General features: G+C 45.6%; 1 protein-coding gene across 1 annotated transcript in view; it reads left to right on the top strand.

The window, feature by feature from the left end:
• Positions 1-27075, top strand: part of BBOF1 (basal body orientation factor 1) — a 375496-nt gene that overhangs the window by 58617 nt on the left and 289804 nt on the right. The window contains exon 2 of the mRNA XM_029597441.1: positions 23044-23293. Within this exon, the coding sequence (XP_029453301.1) occupies positions 23044-23293 (250 nt within the window). The remainder of the gene's footprint in view (positions 1-23043; positions 23294-27075) is intronic.

Genomic DNA, 27075 nt, shown 5'->3' with positions numbered 1-27075 from the left:
CTGATGCTGTACGTCGGTGCAGGCCGCTGTCCACAGTCCTGCACAGCTCCCTGCTGCTTCTTAGGCGCCGGCCCGCACCTCTCTGCTGGATTTAAAGGGCCAGGCACAGGAAGTGCCCTGGCCCCACCTGCAATGGGACTTCCTGCTTTAACCCTATAAAGAGCTGCTGCGTTAGTCTGTTCTTGGCCTTGCATCGTGGTGACTTCCCTCTGGAGGCTCCCGCCTGCCAGAGTTGTAAGGTCTTCTGTCTTCGTGGAGCTCCTCGTCTCGTCTGCCTTCTTCCACGTCTTTATGTCTTGGTGTTCCGCCTGAGGTCCCGGTCCATGTTCTGATGTCTCGCTATGTTCCTCCACGTCCTGATGTGTCTTCCTTCCAGGATGTTTTTCCCTGTGTCTTCGTCTGGTGTTCTCGAACCTTCTGTTCCTGTAAGCTCGTGCTCTCAGATGGTGTATGCCCGAGAATGAAGTGGCTTGCAGGTGGGAAGTGTCCCTGTGCTCCTGAGCCTCCGTCCTGCCAAGCCTTGGGGAAAGCTTCGGATGACACCGGCTCCGTCATTGGAGTTCCTCCTTGCCTGGACCTTTCCTGCGCTGCCCCGCTCTCCTCATGGTCCGTGACCAGCCTCTTAGGGCTGTGTAGGGCGCGCAGTGGGACAGGCTGGTCCGCGACTCAGTCCCGCGGGTGGGCTGAGTAGGGCGCACTGAGAGACAGTGCCATTGTCCATGCCTTGTGTTTTGCCTATTTGGATGTCAAGTTCCTTGTCTTGGATGCCGTCGCATCATCCAAGTGTCTTGTCTGCGATGCTGTCGCATCAATCTTTGTCATGTCTTCGTGTCAAGGCCCATCTGCCCTCAACCTCAGGCCAGGACTGCTGCTCCATGCTGTTCACGGCAGGTCCGAAAGGGCTCGGAATGGTCGGAATGGTCGGAATGGTCGGAGGAGCCATGCGTCAGCCATGCGGAGCCACCGTCAACCCTTGGCTCGGCCCTGAAGGTCTGGGCCCGGGCTGAGGCCCAAGGGCACACTAAACATCCCGTTCTCAACATTCACACAGCCACACACAAGCATTCAGGCTGTCACAAAGCCACACACACAAGCTTTCACACAGACAGGCTCACATACAGACATACACACATACATAAACTCTCACATAGACTCAGACACAAACATACATGGCCTCCTGTTCTTTTTGGGCCTGGTGGGATGAGCTCCACCATGGCATTGTGGGCTCCTCTTCTCTACAGGCCGTAATGGGATGAGCTCTACCATGGCCCCGTGGGCTATTCTTCTTTTCGAGCCTTGGTGGGATGAGCTCCACCATGGCTGCAAGGGCTCCTCTTCTCTTTGGGCCGTGGTGGGATGAGCTCCACTACGGCCCAGCGAGCTCCTCTTCTCATCGGTCCCGGGGGGGGGGGGGGAGTTGGCGTTTGAAGCAGGAGGGATCACTGCAGCTGCGTGGTATTGAACTACTGTGGCGGCGCAGTATTTCAACCCACCGGCAGGTTGAACTTTGCTGCGGCAGGCAGCCTCTCTTCCTCTTCATCCACCAGCGGGATTGGCTCTGTGGGTTTGACACCTGGTCATGCCGGGCCTGATGCCAGGCTTTAACCCAAAATAATTGACCACTATTGCCCAGACACTAGCCTCCCTTTTCTTTTCAAACTAGTGGAAAAAGTGGTCTACTTCCAACTCCTGGAACTCCTTATACCCTCACCAATCCAGCTTCAGGAAAGGCCACGGAAGTGAAGCCATCCTTCTGACCATCACCAACAGTATTTATCTAAATGCATACCAAAGGTGTAGCTCGATCCTAGTCTTATTAGGTAATTCTGCATCCTTTGACATGGTCAATCACAGTCTGCTGCTTCAGTGCTTGTGAAATATTGGCATTGTGTGCACTTTACTCAAACGGTCTGATTCTTTTCTATCCAACAGAGCACAATCCATCTCATGGGCCAACACACCTTCTTCTTCAAAAAACCTCACTTGTGGGATGCCACTGGGTTCTGTTCTCTCCCCAGTTATCTTCAATATCTTTATTTGTCCAATTTGCTATTTTATAGGCTCCTTCAGCATCAAATACCACCTATTTGTGGCATTCGATGCTGCCATGAATCCCTCTCCTTCCCAGAGAATCAGTATGAAGCCTTGGGGTTTAACTCAACCAAAATCTCTGTGGAATCTCTTACTCTAAGATAATAACTTTCAAATCTGTGCACATTTGCATGCATGCGTCAGCCCACACACAGGGATATGGTATTTTATAACTTGCACACGTATATGCATGTATGCTACAAAACAAGCTGGCTGTACACACATGGGTGCCAAATTTTAAGTGGACTGTGGATCCTGAAGCCTAGATTTGCTAGTGATGACCTCTGGAGTCCTCTCCCAGGGCTGCTAGGTAGGATATGCAGATGAGCCTTCCAGCCCTCTTCTGCTGCAAGGGATTTGGGGCCTCTGGAAGTTGGGGCTGTGGAGCCTGATGCCTAGATTCACTTGCGATGACTTCTGGAGTCCTCTCCCAGGGGCTGCTGGATAGGAGATGCACACGAGCCTTCTGGTCCTCTTCAGAGGAGGAAAGTCACAGCATGGCCATTTCCGATCCCCAAAGGGAGCAATCGTTTGGCCGTGGCCGTGAATCGCTTCCTCCTCCGTTAATGTTGATGTGTCTGGGAGCTAGCATATGCATCGCTGAGGCTGTTGCCCCAGCCTGGCCCTGCTTGTCTTCCTGGAAGTCCACTGCAACAAGGAAAATAGTACCTGTTTTAGGTGCACATCCTAGGTGTGTATGTATCTCAGGAGTTTCCATGTGAACAATCTGTACAGGTCCCCAAGCCCTCTTTCAGCACCTCAGATACTAGAGTGACAATATCTAACATGTACTCTTCCAAACATATCTTCCCTCCAGAAACCAGCAGTTACTGATCCTACCTTGCTGCTGAAGGCAACTATCTGCATACACTCTTTACAAAGACGGCTCTTGCCTCTAGATGTGGCACCCTGCAAGCTCATCTCTCAAATTCAAGTCATAGGGTGGAATAAAACAGGAACTATGAATTCTCCAATTACTTGGGATGGGAGTGGAGAGGAAAGTGGACATCACTAGGTCATGTATCCATACAGATATGGAAGCAACTTAAGTCCAAATATAATGTCACTAGCCGTTAAGCCTGTAACAACAGGATACATATAAAAACTTTTTTCGGTCCATTTCCTTCTCACTCATTCTCCTTCCCACTCCCTCCCACCTCTATTCTCCCTCCCTCCCTTTCCCCTCCCCCCTCTAGTCTCCTTCCCTCTCACCTTCCCCCTCCCCTCACTCTTTCCTCCCTCCTGTTCCCCTCTCTCTCCTCCCTCCCCTCACTCTTTCCTTTCTCCCCTCACTCTCTCCTCCCTCCCCTCAATCACTCCCCCTCTCTCAATCCCCTCCCCTTTCAGCTCATCCACAACCAGCAGACGGAAGATCTCCGGGGGGGGCCCTCCCTCGTGCGCGCCACCGCCGCCACTGCTCCTCGCCGCTCCTGGTCCTCCCAGCGCCATTTTTTTTTCAGGCGCGCTTCGCTCTGGCCGACGTGCTCGCTCGCGCATGCGCAGTAGAGCTGCTCTCTACTGCGCATTTGTGGGCCGTCGATCAGAGCCCATTTATAAGGTAGATGGTACATATGGCATATATATCCACCTATCCTATAGTGCAGGGACCTACACTATAGACTTAGTGCTCTGTAGCCAATGGGTGAATTGGCCTCTTCTCTGTGGGCACATGTGCACACCATCATTATTCTAGAAGGACTTGGTATAGACACAAAAACTGTATGCCATGTAGAAATCTATCGTTTTACATACAGTAAGACAAAGTATCTTAGAGACAGTGCTTACCCTGCTGCTGCTCTTGCTGGGAGGTATGCAGTTCTACCACCCCACTCACAGTGGACTCTGCTATGGTAGACAACACCAGTCACTCTGCTGCCATGAACATCACTTGGCTGTCTGCCCCCTCAACTTGTTTCATTGCATGCCACAAATTATACCACTTGTGGCACAATTCCCCCACACTTCTGCTGTTTTTGAACTCCGCGTTGATCTTACCATGAATGCATTTCCTTATCTGCTCTTTCTGATATGAGCCCACTCTTTTTGCTTCTGCCCCATAGAGAATGCTGTGCATCTCATCACCTCCTTCACTAGCAGATCAATTTCCCTAGGAAGAAATTTGGTCCTGTGCATGTGGGCTACACACTCCTGAGACATGGTGGCAAGAAAAAACAAGCACCTGTCCCTGCTTTTATCCCTGCAAAGACCCTTGGAATGTGTATTCCTATGTGCACATGAGCTTATTTAGTGTGTATAGACGTGGATGGGAAATTTGAGGGTACAAGTTACGCGCATAACTTATTAAAATAGAAAGCATAGTAATGCTTATATGGTTGCTCATGTTATTGAGCAATCTTACCTGCGTTATCTGTCCTCCTGTGCAGTGGTGGAATGTAAGAATTCCTCTCTGTCCAGCCTCCTCCACCCCAATGTTCTCTGGGGTCCTAAGTGCTAATAGGATTTAGCAGATGATGCGTTTTCACTCATTGCCCCTTTGCTTAATCCTTGACTTCCTATTAATGAACAATTATGGTGAAAAATCTATGGAGACCACACCAGCAAACTTTCAGTCTCTCTATGAGCAAACACAAACTCCTGTTGGGAGTATGTGTCTCCTGGCCCTTCTTCACAGAATGGTGTTCCTCAACATATGCGACCCACCTTGTGTTCTCTCCAAGGTTGGGCTCCTGCCCCTTCCCATTCTTCTTGCCTCTTTCAGATGTTAGGATGTGAAAGAGACGCTGCCAATGACCCTTCACATCAACCAGCAGTTGTGATGGTGTTGTGTCCGTCAGTGCCCAACGCCCTCTCTCCGCCCTCCTTACCTCTCTGGCGCCTCCCTCTCCGTCTGTGGGAAGACTGGCTGCCGTGACGTCCATTTGCCGAGGACCCTCGGGCGTTCCCGGACCAGCTTGACGCTGTAATCGCCATGTTTCCTGGAGGCCATGGGGCGCGCGCGCAGCGCGGCCCCTATTAAAGTACCCGCATTGGCACGAACCTCGGGGGCGTCCCCCCAAAGATGACGTCACCCGCGACAGATATTTAAGGTCTTTGATTTTGCTAACACATCGAGTTAGCAAGGGTTTTGCTACCTAAGCAACTCTGCCTCCTCGGACTTACCAGAGGTACCCGCTCCTCGGGGGCCTCGCTCTCTCTTTGTTTTTTCAGGTGACAGTCTGGAACCGGTACTCGCTCCTCGAGGGCCCTGATCCCAGACTCGCTTCATATACTCTTCTGCCTGGAAGTCTTTACTACCAACTATATCAGCTTCATCAGTGAGTTACCATCATTCTCTCTGAGCTTTCCCTGGAACCAGGTATTCACTCCTCGAGGGCCTCTACCTTCCAGCTCCTGGGCTTCATTGGGACATTGTGTGAGTGTCTCCATCTGCATACCCTGCCTACTCACTATATCTCAGTCTCTCTTGAGCTCAGCCTCCAGGGATCGCTGTGCCAGTATCTGAGGGACTACAGCCCAGCCGGGCTTACCAGCTCACTACTGCCATCTCTGGTGGTTCAGTATACTGTCTAATAAAAGAACTAGTGTGTGTCTGTCTCCTAACTCTGAGCCTGACTGGTGGTCCCTCTCGGGATCATCCCCCGGGCGCATGGTCATCTGCCACTGGTCCAAGGATCCACCCTCAACTCTCATATATAACAACAGATTGCTACTACTGATTGCTCCTCCCATCAGGCATCAGATCAGTAACATATTGCTAACTCCTCACGGAGAACTGAGCAGATGGTTGCTCTCAGGATTAGGTGCAATCTGGAAATGTAGCCCCTCCTTGCTTTTGCCCAAATACGGGAGAGCTTCTGATATGCAGATCACAAGACCAGCAAGGAATGTCAGGTGAACCAGGCCCACACAAGTTCCGAAGGCTGCATAGCCTGCTCCTCCAGAAAGGTACAGGTGGACCTGGAACGGTAGGTTTTTTACCTCTCTGGTTAGAGATGTTCTTGTAAGGGATTTCATATTGTCATTTGTCTGCTGTAGAGTTATGACTGTGAGGCAGGAGAGAGGTATACTGCATACTGTTTCTATATGGCCACAAGGCCTAGCTGAAGAGTGGAAAACAAACAGTTGCATGGGTTACTTATCAAATGTGTGACTCAGGGGACATTGCCTGAACTGAACTGGGAGCACTGAGAGGAAAGGATCACCTTGCTGGTGACTGAAAAGAATCAGTAAGTACTGCTTGAGGAAATTTTTAAACTTAAAAGTATTGGGGAGAAGTAAAACTATTGGGATATATTATTTAGTGTGTTTTTATGTGTCTGTACTAATAGCTAGTCAGAGAGCAGGCAAAAACCTGGAGTTTTATGGGTTTTGTATTAAATAGGTAATCAGGCAGGCAAAAAACTGAAGTTTGTGTGTTTGTATTTTCCAACCCTCCCACCCCTCTCCCACCCACTCCTAGCTCAACCTTTAATTTACAAGCAGGTGACACTTACACACTAAAAAATAAAAATAAAATAAAATAAATAAAAGATTTAATCAGTCTTTTGGCTTAAATTTGGAAATTTCCCACTGCTTATCAAGAGTTTAATTTATTCCCTTGTAGGTCACTACCAGATATATAGTGAATTATACTAATACATTTAAAGGACCCTAATTGTACACAATCCTACACCCATAGCAACCTAAAACCTAACTAGGAATTGAACACATTTAAGATGAAGGCAGCAGTCCAGCAGCAAGAGGGAGGCCTCCCAGTCTTCTGCATCGAGTGTCACATATATAATTTTATACCTGCTGGTGAGAAATTGCACATGTGCATCCGATGCAAGATGTTCCTGTCTCTCAGAGAACGAGTCCGATCTCTGGCAGCTAGAGTGGCAGATCTGGAGGAGCTGAGGCAGACAGAGAGGTATATAGATGAGACCTTCAGAGACATCGTAGCTAAGACCCAACTCCTGTCTGGAAGCCCTGGTGCTGCCTTGGAGGAGGAAGGTATCATGATTGGAAAACATCAACCTGGTGCAGCAGGAAAGGATCCTGTAGCAAGGACCTGCTCTCCAGGTGATGCACTGTCCTTTTGTACTGAGGATATCTCCCCAAGGCCTACTGCCCAGGTGGGAAGGGTTAGGTCGGCCGTCATAATTGGTGATTCGATTATTAGGAATGTAGATAGCTGGGAGGCTAGTGGACGTGAGGATCGCCTGGTAACATGCCTACCTGGTGCGAAGGTGGCGGACCTCACGCATCACCTAGATAGGATTTTAGAGAGTGCTGGGGAGGAGCCGGCTGTCGTGGTACATGTAGGCACCAATGACATAGGAAAATGTGGGAGGGAGGTTCTGGAAGCCAAATTTAGGCTCTTAGGTAGAAAGCTGAAATATACAACCTCCAGGGTAGCATTTTCTGAAATACTTCCTATTCCATACGCAGGTGCCCAGAGGCAGGTGGAGGTCTGGAGTATCAATGTATGGCTGAGATGATGGTGCAAGGAAGAGGGATTCAGTTTTGTAAGGAACTGGGGAGCCTTTTGGGGAAGGGGAAGTCTTTTCCAAAGGGATGGACTCCACCTTAACCAGAGTGGAACCAGGCTGCTGGCCCTAACCTTTAAAAAGGAGAGAGAGCAGCTTTTAAACTAAATCAAAGGGGAAAGCCGACAGTTGTTCAGCAGCGCATGGTTCGGAGGGAGATTTCTTCAAAGGATACTAATGAAGCATTAGAGTTAGAGCATCCCAACAGAAATTCACTATGTGTGTAGTTTTAAGATATAGCACACCATAACTAATGGATAAGTTACATTTGTAAAATTAGCTCTGTAATTAAAACTGAGAAGGAAAGACATGGACATGAATCACATTTAACATCTAACATTGATAACAAACTATGTTACCGAACCTTATGGCACCTATGTAAACAGACAAATTGTAGTATGATTACTTTTATGTGCCTTAATGTAAACCGCTGTGACGGTCCCCACCAAACGACGGTATAGAAAATACTTAAATAAATAAATAAAATAAAATAAAACTAAAAAATTCCAGTTTATCCCTGTCAACTGAAAAGCAGAATGTTAATACAAACAAAAACCCACTTTGAAATGTTTGTATGCTAATGCCAGAAGTCTAGGAAGTAAGATGGGAGAATTAGAATGTATAGCAGTGAATGATGACATAGACTTAGTTGGCATCTCAGAGACATGGTGGAAAGAGGATAACCGGTGGGACAGTGCTATACCAGGATACAAATTATATCACAATGACAGAGAAAAGCATCTTGCTGGTGGGGTGGCGCTTTATGTCCGGGATGACATAGAGTCCAAAAGAATAAAGATCTTGCATGATACTAAATGTACAATTGAATCTTTATAGGTAGAAATCCCTTCTGTGTTGTGGAAGAGAATAGTGATAGGAGTATACTACCCGTCCACCTGGCCAAGATGGTGAGATGGAAAATGAAATGCTAAGAGAAATTAGGGAAGCTAAACAAACTGGAGATTTCAATTATCCCAGTATTGACTGGGTAAGTGAAACATCAGGGCATGCTGGAGAGATAAAGTTCCTGGATGGAATAAATGACAGCTTTCTGGAGCAATTAGTTCAGGAGCCGATGAGAGAGGGAGCAATTTTAGATCTAATTCTCAGTGGAGCACAAGATTTGGTGAGAGAGGTAATGGTGGTGGGGCCGCTTGGCAATAGTGATCATAATACGATCAAATTTGAATTAATGATTGGAAGGAGGACAGTAAGTAAATCCATGGCTGTATGTAGCATTAAAGTTTCAAAAGGGAAACTTTGAGAAAATGAGAAAATTAGTTAAAAAAAATAAATAAAAAATTGAAAGGTGCAGCTACAAAGGTAAAAAATTGTTACGATGCCGCCATGGGACAAGCCCGTGAGCAGCCTCTCACCTTTCTCCGGCCCTCTTGCGGTGGGGGTGCTGCTACTGAAGCCTCACTGGTCTCACTGAAGCCTTGTGGTGTGGAGCCGCCTTTGTGTTGCCCTCCTCCTGCGGCCCAGGTGCCACTGTCGCCCCAGCCTTCTCGTGCAGCTGGGAACCGATTTTGGGGTCTCTCCACGGTGGGGGAACCGCCGCCGATGTCACTGGCCTCCTTGTGGCAGGAGTGCCACTGCCACTCTCCTCCTCAGTCCTATAAAAGGGCTTCTCTTCAGTTCCTCGTGGCCTTTGCAAGGAGCTTGCCTGCTCCTGGATGCTCTGTTCCAGTTCTTCATCCAGGAGGATTCAAGGTCCATCGTCTTTCCTTCAAGGTCCACTGTTCTTCGTGGGATCTCCCTTGTCTTTGTCCGTGGTTCCTGGTCTCTCGTCGAATCCTGTGTCATTGTCTTTCTTGTGCCTTGATGTTCCTGTCTCCAGATGTTTCTGTATCCGGTACTCGTGTCCAGTTGTCCCAGTACTTCAGTTCCTGTGTCCAGTTGTCCCGTTTCCTTCAGTTCCTAGCTCCAGGTATTCCAGCCATGTCTTGCCACCAGATTCTTCCTCCAGGTGACCATCCTGAGTTTGCCTGAATCCATGTCTGAATCTGAGCCCGAGTCCTGTTCCGGTCATTGGAGCCTTGTTCCGGTCGGATCTGTCTTCATATGCTGCCCGGATTCCTCTTCCATCCTGAGCTTCAGTCCTGCACTTGTTTCACTCTGCGCGTGGTCCACAGCCAGCCTCTTCAGGTTGTGTAGGCTGCGCAGTGGGACAGGGAGGTCCGCGACCAGCTCATGGGGGGCTGTGTAGGGCGCCCTGAGGGGTAGTGCCTGCCTAAGTCTCCAAGTGCCTTATCTTGTCCTAGTCTCCTAGTGCCTCGTCTTGCCAAGTCTACTGGTGTCTTGTGTCATCCAAGTTTCCAAGTGTCTATGTCTCGTCCTTGTTCCACATTTATCGCCTGTCTTCGACCTCTGTCTGTCCTGTCGCACCTGCCGTTCCCAGGTGTGGTCCGAAAGGGCTATCGAGTGGCCAGAGGGCTATCCCAGAGACCAGCATTGCGTTGCTGGGTCTCTTCTGGTGCATTTGGGTTTGGCAGAGGTCCACGAGTCTTCAGCCTGTCCGCCCGTGCTCAGATACATCTCACCTGCCTCGGTACTTCTCCGGAGTCCTCCTCTGGGGCTGTGCCATGGTCCAAGGGCACACTTTCTCTCCTGAATCAGGACTGCTCCCTAGCGCTCCCCAACAAAACTTTTGCAACAGGCATGGACATTGTTAAAAAAATCCATCCTAGAAGCACAGTCTACATGTATTCCTCATATTAGGAAAGGTGGAAGGAAGGTCAAGCAATTGCCAGCATGGCTAAAATGTGAGGTGAAAGAGGTTATTTTAGCCAAAAGATCTTCATTCAAAAATTGGAAGAAGGATCCATCAGAAGAAAATAGAATTAAGGCATAAGCATTGGCAAGTTAAATGAAAGACATTGATAAGACAGGCTAAGAGAGAATTTGAAAAGAAGTTGGCCCTAGAGGCAAAAACTAACAATAACAACTTTTAAAAATATAACCGAAGCAGAAAGCCTGCGAGGGAATTGGTTGGACTGTTAAGATGATCGAGGGGTTAAAGGAGCACTTAGGGAAGATAAGGCCATCACAGAAAGATTAAACAATTTCTTTGCTTTGGTGTTTACTGAAGAGGATGTTGGGGAGATACCCGTTCCGGAGATGGTTTTCAAGGGTGATGATTCAGATCAACTGAAACAAATCATGGTGAACCTGGAAGATGTGGTAGGCCAGATGTTGCGCCCATCTATCGCAGATGGCTGTGCCCTCTGTTGCTCACCTTTCTCCTGCCTAATCCTTCGACTCTGGGTAAGATGGCTGCCTTTGCCTCTGAATGCCTGCGTCCTCAGGACAGCGTGGGTGATTGCGTTCACCATTTTGCTCCTGGTATCATCTAGGGCACGTGTGCTTGCGCCAGCCCTCTTCTTATGGGCGTCATGGCGGGAACCTCGGGGGCGTGCTCTCCACATGACATCACTGCTTACATGTATTTAAACTCTCTTCTCAAATCCTCCTATGAGATAGCAATGATTCCCTTCCTGCTGATTTTGCCTCGTTACAGACGCTCGCTGCTCTGTGTTCCTGCTTCGAACGTCTCAGGTACCCACTCCTCAGGGGCCTTGCCTCGCTCCGAATCTACCCTTCGGGGACAGCCTGCTTCCAGCTAGAACGCGTAAAGGTAACCGCTCCTCAGGGGCCTTTCTCGGCCCGAACCTCCGCTCCATGGAGGCCCTTCTCTACTACTGCCTACAGTTCAGAGTGAGTACCTCCTCTCTCCAGCCTGTCTGTTTCTCTCTCATCATCTACAGTGTGGATTCACGGCATACCCCGCTCTGCGGAGCACTACCGGATCTACCTCTCTCTGGCCTACCAACTGCGAGTGGATTCACGGCGTACCCCGCTCTGCGGACCACTTCCGGATCCACCTCCATCGGTAATCTGGTGAGAATCCATCTCTGCGTTCCCTACGCTGCAGAGTACAGACGGAAGACATCATCTGGGACCCTCCTCCTCTGGGCTGAGGTTCTCTGCCCGCTCCTCGGGTCATATTCCTCGTTTGCTGAACAATAAAGACTCTCTATACTCAGTGTCTGTTACTACTAAGAGCCAGGGTATCGCAACAAGTCCCCACAGGGCTCTGCCCTGTGGGAGGAGCCATCTCTTGTTGCGACCAAGGGCCCACGATTCAAGTCAAATTATAACACTAGATTGATAAACTGAAGAGCAGTAAATCACCTGGACCGGTTGGCATACATCCCAGGGTTCAGAAAGAGCTAAAGAAAGAAATTTCAGACCTATTTCAGTTAATTTGTAACCTATCATTAAAATCATCCTTTATACCTAAGACTGGAAGATGGTCAATGTAGCCTCGATATTTAAAAAGGGATCCAGGAAACTAAGGACTGGTGAGCGTGACTTCAGTGCCAGGAAAAATCGTGGAAACTGTTATAATGAATAAAATCGCAAAACATTCAGATAGACATGGTTTGATGGGACACAGCCAGTATGGATTTACCTAAGGGAAGTCTTGCCTTACAAATCTCCTACATTTTTTTGAAGGGGTTAATAAAACATGTGGATAAAGGTGAAACAGTAAATGTGCTGTATTTGGATTTTCAGAAGGTGTTCAACAAAGTCCTGATGAGAGGCTTCTAAGAAAACTAAAAAGTAATGGGATAGGAGGTGATGTCTTTTTGTGGATTGCAAGTTGGTTAAAAAACAGGAAACAGAGTTAGATTAAATGATCAGTTTTCACAGTGGAAAAAGGTAAGAGTGGAGTGCCTCAGAGATCTGTACTTGGACAGGTGCTTTTTAATATATTTTATAAATGATCTGGAAAGGAGTACATTGAGTCAGGTGATCAAATTTGTGGATGACATAAAATTATGCAGAGTAGTTAAATCTCAAATGGATTGTGATGAATTGGAGGAGGATCTTGCGAGACTGGAAGATTGGGCTTCCAAATAGCAGATGAAATTTAACATGGACAAGTGCAAAGTGAACATAAGAACATAAGAACTTGCCATGCTGGGTCAGACCAAGGGTCCATCAAACCCAGCATCCTGTTTCCAACAGAGGCCAAAACCAGGCCACAAGAACCTGGCAATTACCCAAACACTAAGAAGAACCCATGCTACTGATGCAATTAATAGCAGTGGCTATTCCCTAAGTATAATTGATTATTAGCCATTAATGGACTTCTCCTCCAAGAACTTATCCAAAACTTTTTGTTGCACTGTGGTGGTTTTAGTGTGCCCTTCGGCCTCGGCCCGACCCCAGATGTGTCCAGGGCCGGACCGAGGGTGACGGCGTGTCCCAGCGTGGCGGACTGTCTGACCCTCTGCCAGGCCTGCAAGCTCCCAAGGCCAACACCCAAGGATGTTGGAAGTTGAATGGTCCTCCGACCATTCCAAGCCCTTTCGGACCTGCTGCGAGGAACAGCATGGAGCAGCAGGCCTGGCCTGAAGTTAGGGGTAGACGGGCCTTGACACGTAGACAGGACTATGGTCGATGCGACAGCATCTCAGACAGGACTGGGTTGATTTTATTTATTTATTTAGCATTTTTCTATACCGACCTTCAAGGTTAAATACCTTATCAGATCGGTTTACATCGAACAGGGACATAAACAGTAAACATAAACAACTTATTATAATCAGGAGAAACAAAGTTACATTTAACAAGGACTGCAAAACTTGGAAGCTTAAACAGCTGGAAAGAAAGGCTTAAAAGGGTAGTAAATTAAGAAACTAAGACCTAAAAGTCCGTGCTAGTGCTAGTTGAGCTATTATGAAAGTACTGATGCTTGTGTAGTATTTAGAGGGGGATCGAGGTTCCGTTGCTCATGAGCCGGTTGATGCGATGGCATCACAGACGAAGACACTTGGTTGATGCGATGGCATCACGGACGAAGACACTTGGTTGATGCGACGACATCACGGACGAAGACACTTGGTACTTGACAACAGCTGAGAGGGAGGACATTTGCACTGTCTCTCAGGGCGCCCTACTCAGGCCACCCGTGGGACAGAGTCGCTACACAGCCCTTGGAGGCTGGTCACGGACCACGAGGAGAGCGGGACAAGCGCAGGGAAAACCCAGGCAAGGAGGAAGTCCAATGACGGAATCGATGTCACCCGAAGCTCCATCTATGGCTGGCGGGAACAGAGGCTCTGGAGCACAGGGACCAATCCCACCTGCAGACCGCTCCATTCTTGGGCACACACCATCCGAGAACCACAGCTCTACAGGAACAGAAGGCTCAGGAGCACCAGACGAAGACGCAGGGAAGAACATCCTGGAAGGTAGGCACCTCAGGAGGTGGGAGATCATGACAAGACATCAGGACATGGACCGGGACCTCAGGCAAGACATCAAGACACGAAGACGTGGTAGAAGGCAGATGAGACGAGGAGCTCCACGAAGAACAGAAGACCTTACAAGGCTCTGGCAGGCAGGAGCCTCCAGATGGGATGACACTCTAATGCAAGGCAACGACAGACTGAGAAAACAGCCCTTTTATAGGGCTCAAGCAGGAAGTCCACTCCCTAGGTGGGGCCAGCACACTTCCTGTGCTTGGCCCTTTAAATCATGAAGAGAGGCGCGCGCCGGCGCCTAAGGAGCAGGAAGCAGGGCTGTGCAGGACCATGGACAGCGGCCCGTGCAGCGTCTGTGCGTACAGACGCAGGCTGGGCCTGAGGAGCAGGCCCTGACGTTGGCAGTGGCTCCAGCCGCCGGATGGAACCAGGGCTTGCGGCCTAACACCGTGAAGATGCCGGTGATGTCGATGGCGATCCCAGGCCGTGAGGAGGACAGCAGGAAAGGCCGCGGCTCTGGCCGTGGTGAAGACTGCTGCCAGGGACGGCCTCCGGGCCACGGGAGAGTGTTCAGTTCGCGGCTCCAGCCACGTGGGAAGGTCCAACGGCGGCATCATGCCCCGTCAGGTGAAGCAAGGCGGCATGGTGAGTGAGCCTGCTCGCGGGGGGGCCCGCGGGCAGCAGTTCATAACACTTTTTTTAGCCCAGCTACACTAACTGCACTAACCACATCCTCTGGCAACAAATTCCAGAATTTTATTGTGTGTTGAGTAAAAAAGAATTTTCTCCGATTAGTCTTAAATGTGCTACTTGCTAACTTCATGGAATGCCCCCTAGTCCTTCTATTATTCGAAAGTGTAAATAACCGAGTCACATCTACTCGTTCAAGACCTCTCATGATCTTGAAGACCTCTATCATATCCCCCCTCAGCCGTCTCTTCTCCAAGCTGAACAGTCCTAACCTCTTTAGTCTTTCCTCATAGGGGAGCTGTTCCATCCCCTTTATCATTTTGGTTGCCCTTCTCTGTACCTTCCCCATCGCAACTATATCTTTTTTGAGATGTGGCGACCAAAATTGTACACAGTATTCAAGGTGCGGTCTCACCATGGAGCGATACAGAGGCATTATAACATTTTCCGTTTTTTATTCACCATTCCCTTTCTAATAATTCCCAACATTCTGTTTGCTTTTTTGACTGCCGCAGCACACTGAACCGATGATTTTAAAGTATTATCCACTATGATGCCTAGATCTTTTTCCTGGGTGGCAGCTCCTAATGTGGAACCTAACATTGTGTAAGTACGCATGCGCATGTTATAAAATCCGGGTCTCTACCAGTTCCCTCCCAGTCCGCTCCAATTAATTAAGGAGCGGACTGGGAGGGAACTTTCCTCACCCACCTACCCTTCCTCCTTCTTCCCCTCTCCTCCCTGACCCCTTTGAAGGCTCTTCCTTTTCTAATTTTTTTTATTTCAGAACTTACACCAGCGCCTGATCTGGCGTAAGTTGTGCATGCCGGCAGCCAGCACAGCAGGAAATGGCCCCTGGACCACCCCTCCCCAGCCCTGGGACTGCCCCTTGATTAGAGGCCTGGCTCTTGAGCATGTAACAGGGGTTACACGCACTGCCAGGCCTCTTCTAAAATGCGCCCAGTGTGTGCAAAGCCCGGCCGCGCACATGGCCCTCGTTTTCTTCACATGCAGGGGATTTAAAATTTAGCTGTTAGTCTTTCTGCAATGGCCTTATCTTCCCTAAGAGCCCCTTTAACCCCTCAGTCATCTAATGGTCCAACCGACTTCCTCACAGGTGTCTTGCTACGGAAATATTTTAAAAAGTTTTTATTATGAGTTTTTGCCTCTATGGCCAACTTCATTTCAAATTCTCTCTTCGCCTGTCTTATCAATGTTTTACACTTGACAATGCTTATGTTTTATCCTATTTTCTTCAGATGGATCCTTCTTCCAATTTTTGAAGGATGTTTTATTGGCTAAAATAGCCTCTTTCATCTCACCTTTTAACCATGAGGGTAATAGTTTTGCCTTCCTTCCACCTTTCTTAATGCATGGAATACATATGGACTGCGCCTCTAGGATTGTATTTTTAAACAATGTCCATGCCTGTTGAACACTTTTAACCTTTGCAGCTGCACCTTTCAGTTTTTTTCTAACTATTTTCCTCATTTTATCAAAGTTTCCCTTTTGAAAGTTTAGTGTTAGAGCTGCATATTTACTTAATGTCCCCCCTTCCAGTTATTAGTTTAAATTTGATCATGTTATGATCACTGTTGCCAAGTGGCCCCACCACTGTTACCTCTCTCACCAAATCCTGCGTTCCACTAAGAATTAAATCTAAAATAGCTCCCTCTCTTGTTGGTTCCTGAACCAGTTGCTCCATGAAGCAGTCATTTATTCCATCCTTGTCCCAGTGATCCTCAATCCCCATCTGTCCTTAGCTCACCAGTGCTTATCAGAGTTAAGCACTGCAGAGGATGGAGAAACACTGGGATAAAGAGGAGGAAGAGTGTTCGCATATGTGTATATATGTATGAGAGTGTGTGTGTATATGTATGAGAGTGTGTGTGTATATGTAAGGGAGTGTGTGTGTATATGTAAGAGAGTGTGTGTATATATGTAAGGGAGTGTGTGTATATATGTAAGAGAGTGGGTGTATATATGTAAGAGAATGTGTGTATATATGTAAGAGAGTGTGTGTATATATGTAAGAGAATGTGTATATATGTAAGAGAGTGTGTGTGTATATGTAAGAGTGTGTGTATATATGTAAGAGAACTTGTGTATATATATAAGAGAATGTGTGTATATATGTAACAGAGTGGGTGTATATATGTAAGAGAGTGTATATATGTAAGAGAGAGTGTGTATATATGTAAGAGAGTGGGTGTATATATGTAAGAGAGAGTGTGTATATATGTAAGAGAGAGTGTGTGTATATATGTAAGAGAGAGTGTATATGTAAGAGAGTGTGTGTATATATGTAAGAGAGAGTGTGTGTATATGTAAGAGAGTGTGTGTGTATATGTAAGAGAGTGTGTGTATATATGTAAGAGAGTGTGTGTATATATGTAAGAGAGAGTGTATATGTAAGAGAGAGTGTGTGTATATGTAAGAGAGTGTGTGTATATGTAAGAGAGAGTGTGTGTATATGTAAGAGAGTGGGTGTATATGTAAGAGAGTGGGTGTATATATGTAAGAGAGAGTGTGTATATATGTAAGAGAGAGTGTGTGTATATATGTAAGAGAGTGTGTGTATATATGTAAGAGAGTGTATATGTAAGAGAGTGTGTGTATATATGTAAGAGAGAGTGTGTGTATATGTAAGAGAGAGTGTGTGTATATGTAAGAGAGTGTGTGTATATATGTAAGAGAGAGTGTATATGTAAGAGAGAGTGTGTGTATATGTAAGAGAGTGTGTGTATATATGTAAGAGAGAGTGTGTATATATGTAAGAGAGTGTGTGTATATGTAAGAGAGTGTGTGTGTATATGTAAGAGAGTGTGTGTATATGTAAGAGAGTGTGTGTATATATGTAAGAGAGTGTGTGTGTATATGTAAGAGAGTGGGTGTATATATGTAAGAGAATGTGTATATATGTAAGAGAGTGTGTGTGTATATGTAAGAGAGTGGGTGTATATATGTAAGAGAGTGTGTGTATATGTAAGAGAGTGTGTGTGTATATGTAAGAGAGTGGGTGTATATATGTAAGAGAATGTGTATATATGTAAGAGAGTGTGTGTGTATATGTAAGAGAGTGGGTGTATATATGTAAGAGAGTGTGTGTATATGTAAGAGAGAGTGTGTATATATGTAAGAGAGTGTGTGTATATGTAAGAGAGTGTGTGTGTATATGTAAGAGAGTGTGTGTATATGTAAGAGAGTGTGTGTATATATGTAAGAGAGTGTGTGTGTATATGTAAGAGAGTGGGTGTATATATGTAAGAGAATGTGTATATATGTAAGAGAGTGTGTGTATATATGTAAGAGAGTGTGTGTGTATATGTAAGAGAGTGGGTGTATATATGTAAGAGAATGTGTATATATGTAAGAGAGTGTGTGTGTATATGTAAGAGAGTGGGTGTATATATGTAAGAGAATGTGTATATATGTAAGAGAGTGTGTGTATATATGTAAGAGAGAGTGTATATGTAAGAGAGAGTGTGTGTATATGTAAGAGAGTGTGTGTATATATGTAAGAGAGAGTGTGTATATATGTAAGAGAGTGTGTGTATATGTAAGAGAGTGTGTGTGTATATGTAAGAGAGTGTGTGTGTATATGTAAGAGTGTGTGTATATATGTAAGAGAGTGTGTGTATATATGTAAGAGAGTGTGTATATATGTAAGAGAGTGTGTGTGTATATGTAAGAGTGTGTGTATATATGTAAGAGAATGTGTGTATATATATAAGAGAATGTGTGTATATATGTAACAGAGTGGGTGTATATATGTAAGAGAGAGTGTGTATATATGTAAGAGAGTGGGTGTATATATGTAAGAGAGAGTGTGTATATATGTAAGAGAGAGTGTGTGTATATATGTAAGAGAGAGTGTATATGTAAGAGAGTGTGTGTATATATGTAAGAGAGAGTGTGTGTATATGTAAGAGAGTGTGTGTGTATATGTAAGGGAGAGTGTGTGTATATGTAAGAGAGTGTGTGTATATGTAAGAGAGAGTGTGTGTATATGTAAGAGAGTGTGTGTGTATATGTAAGAGAGTGTGTGTATATGTAAGAGAGTGGGTGTATACATGTAAGAGGGAGTGTGTATATATGTAAGAGAGAGTGTGTGTATATATGTAAGAGAGTGTGTGTATATATGTAAGAGAGTGGGTGTATATATGTAACAGAGTGGGTGTATATATGTAAGAGTGTGTATATATGTAAGAGAGTGGGTGTATATATGTAAGAGAGAGTGTGTATATATGTAAGAGAGAGTGTGTGTATATATGTAAGAGAGAGTGTATATGTAAGAGAGTGTGTGTATATATGTAAGAGAGAGTGTGTGTATATGTAAGAGAGTGTGTGTGTGTATATGTAAGGGAGAGTGTGTGTATATGTAAGAGAGTGTGTGTATATGTAAGAGAGAGTGTGTGTATATGTAAGAGAGTGTGTGTGTATATGTAAGAGAGTGGGTGTATACATGTAAGAGGGAGTGTGTATATATGTAAGAGAGAGTGTGTGTATATATGTAAGAGAGTGGGTGTATATATGTAAGAGAGTGTGTGTATATATGTAAGAGAGAGTGTATATGTAAGAGAGTGTGTGTATATATGTAAGAGAGAGTGTGTGTATATGTAAGAGAGTGTGTGTGTATATGTAAGAGAGTGTGTGTATATATGTAAGAGAGAGTGTATATGTAAGAGAGAGTGTGTGTATATGTAAGAGAGTGTGTGTATATATGTAAGAGAGTGTGTGTGTATATGTAAGAGAGTGTGTGTATATGTAAGAGAGTGTGTGTATATATGTAAGAGAGTGTGTGTGTATATGTAAGAGAGTGGGTGTATATGTAAGAGAGTGGGATATATATATGTAAGAGAGAGTGTATATATGTAAGAGAGAGTGTGTGTATATATGTAAGAGAGTGGGTGTATATATGTAAGAGAGAGTGTGTGCATATGTAAGAGAGTGTGTGTATATATGTAAGAGAGAGTGTATATGTAAGAGAGAGTGTGTATATATGTAAGAGAGTGTGTGTGTATATGTAAGAGAGTGGGTGTATATGTAAGAGAGTGGGATATATATATGTAAGAGAGAGTGTATATATGTAAGAGAGAGTGTGTGTATATATGTAAGAGAGTGGGTGTATATATGTAAGAGAGAGTGTGTGCATATGTAAGAGAGTGTGTGTATATATGTAAGAGAGAGTGTATATGTAAGAGAGAGTGTGTGTATATGTAAGAGAGTGTGTGTATATATGTAAGAGAGTGTGTGTATATATGTAAGAGAGAGTGTGTATATATGTAAGAGAGTGTGTGTATATTTAAGAGTGAGTGTGTGTATATGTAAGAGAGAGTGTGTGTATATGTAAGAGAGAGTGTGTATATATGTAAGAGTGTGTGTGTGTATATGTAAGAGAGTGTGTGTATATATGTAAGTGTGTGTGTATATATGTAAGAGAGAGTGTATATGTAAGAGTGTATGTATATATGTAAGAGTGTGTGTATATATGTAAGAGTGTGTGTATATATATGTATGAGAGTGTGTGTGTATATGTAAGAGAGTGTGTGTATATGTAAGAGAGAGTGTGTGTATATGTAAGAGTGTGTGTGTATATATGTAAGAGAGTGTGTATATATGTAAGAGAGTGTGTATATATGTAAGTGTGTGTGTGTATATATGTAAGAGAGAGTGTATATGTAAGAGTGTGTGTGTATATGTGTAAGTGTGTGTGTATATATGTATGAGAGTGTGTGTGTATATGTAAGAGAGAGTGTGTGTATATGTAAGAGTGTGTGTGTGTATATGTAAGAGAGTGTGTGTATATATGTAAGTGTGTGTGTATATATGTAAGAGAGAGTGTATATGTAAGAGTGTGTGTGTATATATGTAAGAGAGTGTGTGTATATATGTAAGAGAGTGTGTGTATATATGTATGAGAGTGTGTGTGTATATGTAAGAGAGTGTGTATATGTAAGAGTGTGTGTATATATGTAAGAGAGTGTGTGTATATATGTAAGAGAGAGTGTATATTTATTTATTTATTTATTTCAAATTTTTATATACCGGCATTCGAGACAGCAGTCACATCATGCTGGTTCACATAAAACAGGGGTGTATAGTAAACATAACTATAACAATGGTGCTGAAAAGGCAGTTACATATAACAGGGTGATAAGAACTTGGCTGAGAAGGAAGAGAAAGGACAGGATTAATTCACACAGGTAAACGATAGAAGATATGGTTAATCAAGATATGGTTAATCAAGGTGTAGTTGGAGATTAGTTGACCATGTTGGTGTCTGGGAAAGCTTGTATGAATATCCAGGTCTTTAGTCTTTTTTTGAAGGTTGAGATGCATGGTTCTGTTCTGAGATTTGAGGGGATGGAGTTCCATAACGGTGGAATGGCTGTAGAGAAAGCCCGGTCTCTTAGTGTGCAGTGTCTGGTAGATTTGGACGGTGGTACCTGTAGCGATCCTTTGTATGCATCTCTTGTCGGTCTTGACGAATTGTGTAGTCGGAGAGGGATCTGTATGTCAATGGGAGCCAGTTGGTGGATGATTTTGTATGTGGTAAGAATGGCCTTGTATATTATTCTAAAGTGTATAGGTAGCCAATGGAGGCTCTTTAGAATGGGGGTTATGTGGTCCCTTCTCCTGGTATTTGTCAGAATTCGTGCAGCTGCATTTTGCACCATCTGAAGCGGTTTGGTGTATGAAGCGGGTAAGAGTGTGTGTGTATATATGTAAGAGAGTGTGTGTATATATGTAAGAGTGTGTGTGTATATGTAAGAGAGTGTGTGTATATGTAAGAGTGTGTGTGTATATATGTAAGAGAGTGTGTGTATATATGTAAGTGTGTGTGTATATATGTAAGAGAGAGTGTATATGTACGCGCGTGTGTGTCTCTCTGTCCGCGTGTGTGTGTCTCTCTGTCTGCGCGTGTGTGTGTTGTCTCTGTCCGGTGTGTGTGTTCTCTGTCCGCGCGTGTGTGTGTCTCTGTCCGCGCGTGTGTGTCTCTGTCCGCGTGTGTGTGTCTCTCTGTCCGCGCGTGTGTGTCTCTCTGTCGTGTGTGTGTCTCTCTGTCCGCGCTCGTGTCTCTGTCCGCGCGTGTGTGTCTCTCGGTCCGCGTGTGTGGTGTCTCTCTGTCTGCGCGTGTGTGTGTGTCTCTGTCCGCGCGTGTGTGTCCTCTGTCCGCGCGCGTGTGTGTCTCTGTCCGCGTGGTGTGTGTCTCTCTTCCGCGCGGTGTGTGTCTCTCTGTCTGCCGGTGTGTGTGTCTCTGTCCGCGCGTGTGTGGTCTATGTCCGCGCGCGTGTGTGTCTCTGTCCGGGCGTTTGTGTCATCTCTGTCCGCGTGTGTGTGTGTATATGTAAGAGAGTGTGTGTATATGTAAGAGAGAGTGTGTATTTGAGAGAGATTGGGTGTATTTGGGAGAGACAGTATAGGGCAGATTTTTAAAGCCCTGCGCGTGTAAATCCTGGCCTTTACACGCATGGCCGGGCCTTATGCGTGCCGGGCAAATCCTGCAAGAGGCCCGGCCATGCACGTAAAGGCTGGGATGTGCTCAGGTGCCGGGCCTCTTGGAAGGGCCGAGCCGGAGGGTGTGTTTTGGGTGGGGAGGGGGGGCAGGCCGGGACAGTGCCATTGTTCGCTCCCCCGGAGCCTTGCACGCTGGTCGGCCGCTGGCACGCGCAAGTTATTTCAGGTCGGGCCCTGAAGTAACTTGCAAAATAAATGGTAATAAAATTTAAAAAAGGGTTTTAGAGGGTGGGGAAGGAGAGGGGGAGGGGAAGGGAGGTTAGGGTAGGGGGTAAGAAAGTTTCCTCCCAGTCTGCTCCTAAATTGGAGCGAATTGGGAGGGAACTGAGGAAGGCCTCAATGTGTCTCCACGCGAATGTAGACAAAATTGACCCCCCCCCCCCCCCCCCTTATGCATGCTGCTGCCGATTTTATAACATGCGTGCACTGGTATGCGCATGTTATATAGAATCGGGTGTCCATATGTGCGTGCCGGGTAGCGCGCGCATCTTTTTAAATCTACCCCTGTGTGTGTGTGTGAGAGAGTGTGTGTATTTGGGATAGAGAGGGAGTCTCTGCCCCCTTATGCAGATCATGTGGCTTTGCTCTGCCTCTACCCCTCCCCCTGTTTCATAATTCTACTTCATTTTTATCTACAAATTAAGTCCTAGATAATAATGATGGCAGATAAAGATCAAATGGCCCATCCAGTCTGCCCAGTAAGTTGCTTATCAGAGTAACTGCTGCTCCGTGCAAGTTATCTCCAAGCTTTGTAATGTTTCTATTTGAAGAATAAAGAAATAAAAAATATTGAGATTATAACAGTAGTATTTATGTTTATTGGTGATTATCAATAAAATTTAAAAACAGTACACACAGAGCTAGAGCTGAGGCTCCCTAATAGCTCAGGGTTTATTGGTGGTTCTGCTTTTTACTTACTATCCAAAACAACTGTTTTCAGGTGTTGAGTATCTGCTTTTATTTTTATTTTATTGTAGGAAGAAAAAAGGTGTGAAAGTGGAATCCAAACTTGCTAAGGAGTCACAGAAGGAAAGAGCTAAGGCTAGTGCTGCCCTGTGGGAAGCTCGACTGAATATGACGGAGCTGTCCCGGGTGGAATATCGGGAAGCTGCTCTCAGGCTGGCCAGAAATAATGAGGACTTAACTAAACATCAGTTTCAGCTGGAGAAAGATATTGTTGATGTCATTGGCTTCCTGAAGAAACAGGACATGGAAAAAGATGAACTGGTATGTATAGAATGATTGGGTTTAACTTGGGTATCAGTATGGCACTGGAAAGGTTTAATTGCACTGTTGCATCCTGCCCTTTCATTATTAGGGGCATAAAAAAATCATATCTCAAAGTTGTATTACATTGGGATCTGAGATCCTGTCCTGAACCTGAGTTTACACATTCTGCCTAAAGCTTACTTTAACTCATGTCCTATGTTAACATCTATCCCGCCCCCTCTCATTCTCTGTACTCATGTTGTTCACGTTTCTTATCCTGAAAAATGTTTGGTCTTTCCTTCCACTATGTTTCCATCATATTTTTGTTCTCAGACAAGCATAAGCAATGCACCAAACCTTCCAAATTTACCATATAGACTAACCCACTTATTAGGGGGTTGGATTACACAGAATCATAAGAACACAGTTTAAATTAATTGTTAGTCATTTGTAAAAACATAACACATTAGTAAAGTTCAGAAGGAGCTTAAATAGTAATATCATACCAGATCCTTCAGGTAATTATTTTTAGTTGGTCTGATCCTTTGTACCCAAAGCATCAGGATTCTTTATATAACTACACACCAGAAAGATACTAAAATCACATTTGATATACTAAAAGATGATACATTACTCCATGCCTCACAATTACACAGGGTCAACATGCAAGGCTGAATAGCCATGACACATGGGTGACGTCATCCGATGGTGCTGAATGGACCTAGCTCTCCGAACTCATGCGCAGTACCTCATGAGCCCCTCAGTTTGATTTTGTCCAAGCTTCTGCACAGACTTTTCACCCTTTCTCTCAAATTCTTTGATATTCTTCTATATTTTTTCTTTTGGCTCTGAAGCCCCTCAATAGCACTTAAGTGCTAACCTAAAGGAAGAAGAATATATTTATTTAATTTAATAAATTTGTATTCCCCTGATCTAGCAATATATAATAGATAGATATAAAAAAAGGTTTATTGATTATTCCGAAGTGTCCAGGGAGAGGCCCAAGAAAAAGCCAGTCAGTGGCATCAAGTCTTGCATCTGTGAATACTGAATGTCAATCATCAATGCCCACGAGGTTTGATACAAGTGTTGGGGCCTGAACCATGACATAGCAAACTACTATAATTGTGGTCAGATGTCTCATAGGTCCCAATAATCATGGCCCTGGAAAATGCAGGCGCTACAGAAGGCATTCAAGGAATGCGCCCATGAATCTGGTCATAGAAGTCACTTCTCCTTTCTTACTTTATAGTTTCAAGCAAGAGTTGCTACCATCATCACTGCATGGCAAAAGTTCCCCCTCCTGTGATGCCAGGCTCTGAATCCACTGCAGGTACAGGATCAGGAATGGTACAAAAGCACTTGGTTCCAGAAGAGGTGCAGACATCACCTAAGAAAGGCTTGTCCCCAAGGTGGAGCTTTTCAGAACTGAAGGGATAGAAGCAACATGGCATCATAGCTGAAGTCCCTCCATTGATACAGACCTCTGATTCATTTTTCATGATGTGGAAGGTCCCCACAGCACCAGAGTGCCTTTTCTTCCCAGATCTCCATGTGTCCAGGTCACTGTTGGTAGCTTTGGCACAGATTGTACTTTCCTTAGTTTTGTTGGTGCAGAGGCTTGAAACACTGGTGGTGTCAGTAAAGAAGGCACTGGATGATATTCTGCCAGCATGGATAGAAATTGGCAAGAGGAGACAGTGTTCAACGACTTATCAGGACACTTTCTCTTTTGTAGGAGTATATATGTTCTTAAAATGGTTAACTTTAAAACTTTTTGTTGTTGGGAATGTGGGGCCATTGCTAGATGGCAACCTCTCCTCACTTTATCACAGTTGAGACCCCTTTTAGAGGCTCGGCTGATGAGGGAAAGGGAAGGCAAGTGGGTGATACCAAAGCTCAGATCTTTTTTGTCATACTAGATACCAGACAGATACATTACTATGTTTTATTTGTGAGCACTTGTTATGATTTGATGCAGAGTCAAGGGACTGCACTTAACTGGATTGGGGGGAGGGCATATGCACGAACTTCCTGGCCTATGACTTCCCCACGAGTTTCATGGGGTAATTCATTTCACTATGACTACTCTCACTTAATACTCCCTTAATGTAAAGGGATTAAACTCCCCTGCGAAGCGGCACTCTCTCTTTGCCGATTTAGCCTACCACCATGTATCTATTGCGTTTGTCCAAGAAACACACTTGAAGAGAAGATACGAACACTTGCTCAAACATAATTCCTACCCTTCACAATACTGGGCCCCTAGACCTTTAATGCACAAATATCTTGGAGTAGGCATACTGATCCACAAGGACTTAATTTTTGAAGAAGTGGCCTTCTACCCAGATGTGGAGGGCCGTTACATACTTCTTATTATAGCGATTGGGAGTAAGCGGTATACGCTTTTAAATATTTACTCCCCGAATACGGGTCAGGGCACCTTTCTATCTAAACTGTCCAATCTCCTAGAACAAAATGGGGAAGACAATGTGATCATGAGGGGAGACTTCAATCTCGCTATTAATCCTTACTTGGACAGTTCTCAGACCCCTTCTCAGAGTTTAAAGAAAGAACGCCGTTTCTTTAAAACTTTCTTACCGATAATGGGCTACTGGACATATGGAGAATTTGGAACCCTGAGGTCAGACACTATACATTTTATTCTAGAGCCCACCAATCCCATTCTAGAATTGACTATTTCCTTGTTGATAAGAGTTGTATTAATCAAGTCACCAAGCCCCTTATTGGGCCTATTACCTGGTCAGATCATGGTCCAGTAACTATGGATCTACACATCGCACTTTATGATAGGGGTACACAATATTGGAAATTGAACGATAGCCTACTAGAGGACAATGCCTTTTGTCAACAGTTACAAAGAGACATACAGGAATATATACAAACTAATGACTCCTTGGCGCTTTCCCCAGTGACTTTATGGGAGTGCTTAAAGGTAGTCATAAGGGGCAAGTTAAAAGCTAGGGGATCCTACCTTAAGAAACAAAGGCTCAAGGATAAGCAAGAGACGATCCTCAAATTACAAGAATTGGGGACTGTGCATATGCAAACAGGAGACATAGAGGTCCTGAACCAAATGGATAAGCTTAGAAAACATCTCGGAGACCTAGAGGTGGCCCAAATTGTTACGGGACCGGGCCGTGCCCCGGTCCCTTCACTCACCACGAGGCCGGCCCGATCCATCCGAGGTGCTCCTCAGCCCCCCGGGCCTGCAGCGCTTCCTCCCGCGGCGTCCCCACCGCGAGGGAGACACCGCCGACGTCCGCTATTGGCTCCGCCCCCCAGGCACGCGCGCACACAAGGACTCCCCTCTTAAAGGGGCCAGCGTGGGAGATTCGAAAGATGCTGGCGGATGACGTCAGACTCTGCAGGGTATATCACCCTGCAGCTCAGAAGAGATCCTTTGCCTTGCAACAAGGTTCCTTGGTTTTGCCTGTGTTGCTGCGTTCCTGATTGTCTTCGTCCCGCTTCTGCCTGCTCCCCTTGCTGTTGATTCTTCTGGCTTCGACCCGTGGACTGGTATTGGACCGTGCTCTGGCTCTGACCTCTTGGACTGGCAGTGGACCGCTCTCTGGCTCCGACCCGTGGACTGGCAGTGGACCGCTCTCTGGCTTCGACCCGTGGACTGGCTGTGGACCTCTCTCTGGATACCGAACCCTGGACTGGCTGCGGACCGCTCTTGGACTTCAACTCCAAGACCGACTTCTGGAATTCCTACGACCTGCTAGAGGCGCCAGCCGTCCGGAACCACGACCTGCAGGAGGCACCTGCATCCGGAC

Source organism: Rhinatrema bivittatum, chromosome 4 (assembly GCF_901001135.1).
Source record: "Rhinatrema bivittatum chromosome 4, aRhiBiv1.1, whole genome shotgun sequence".
Taxonomy (NCBI): Eukaryota; Metazoa; Chordata; class Amphibia; order Gymnophiona; family Rhinatrematidae; genus Rhinatrema; species Rhinatrema bivittatum.
The sequence above is the reverse complement of the archived record's forward strand: the minus strand, read 5'-3'. Positions and strand labels throughout refer to the sequence as shown.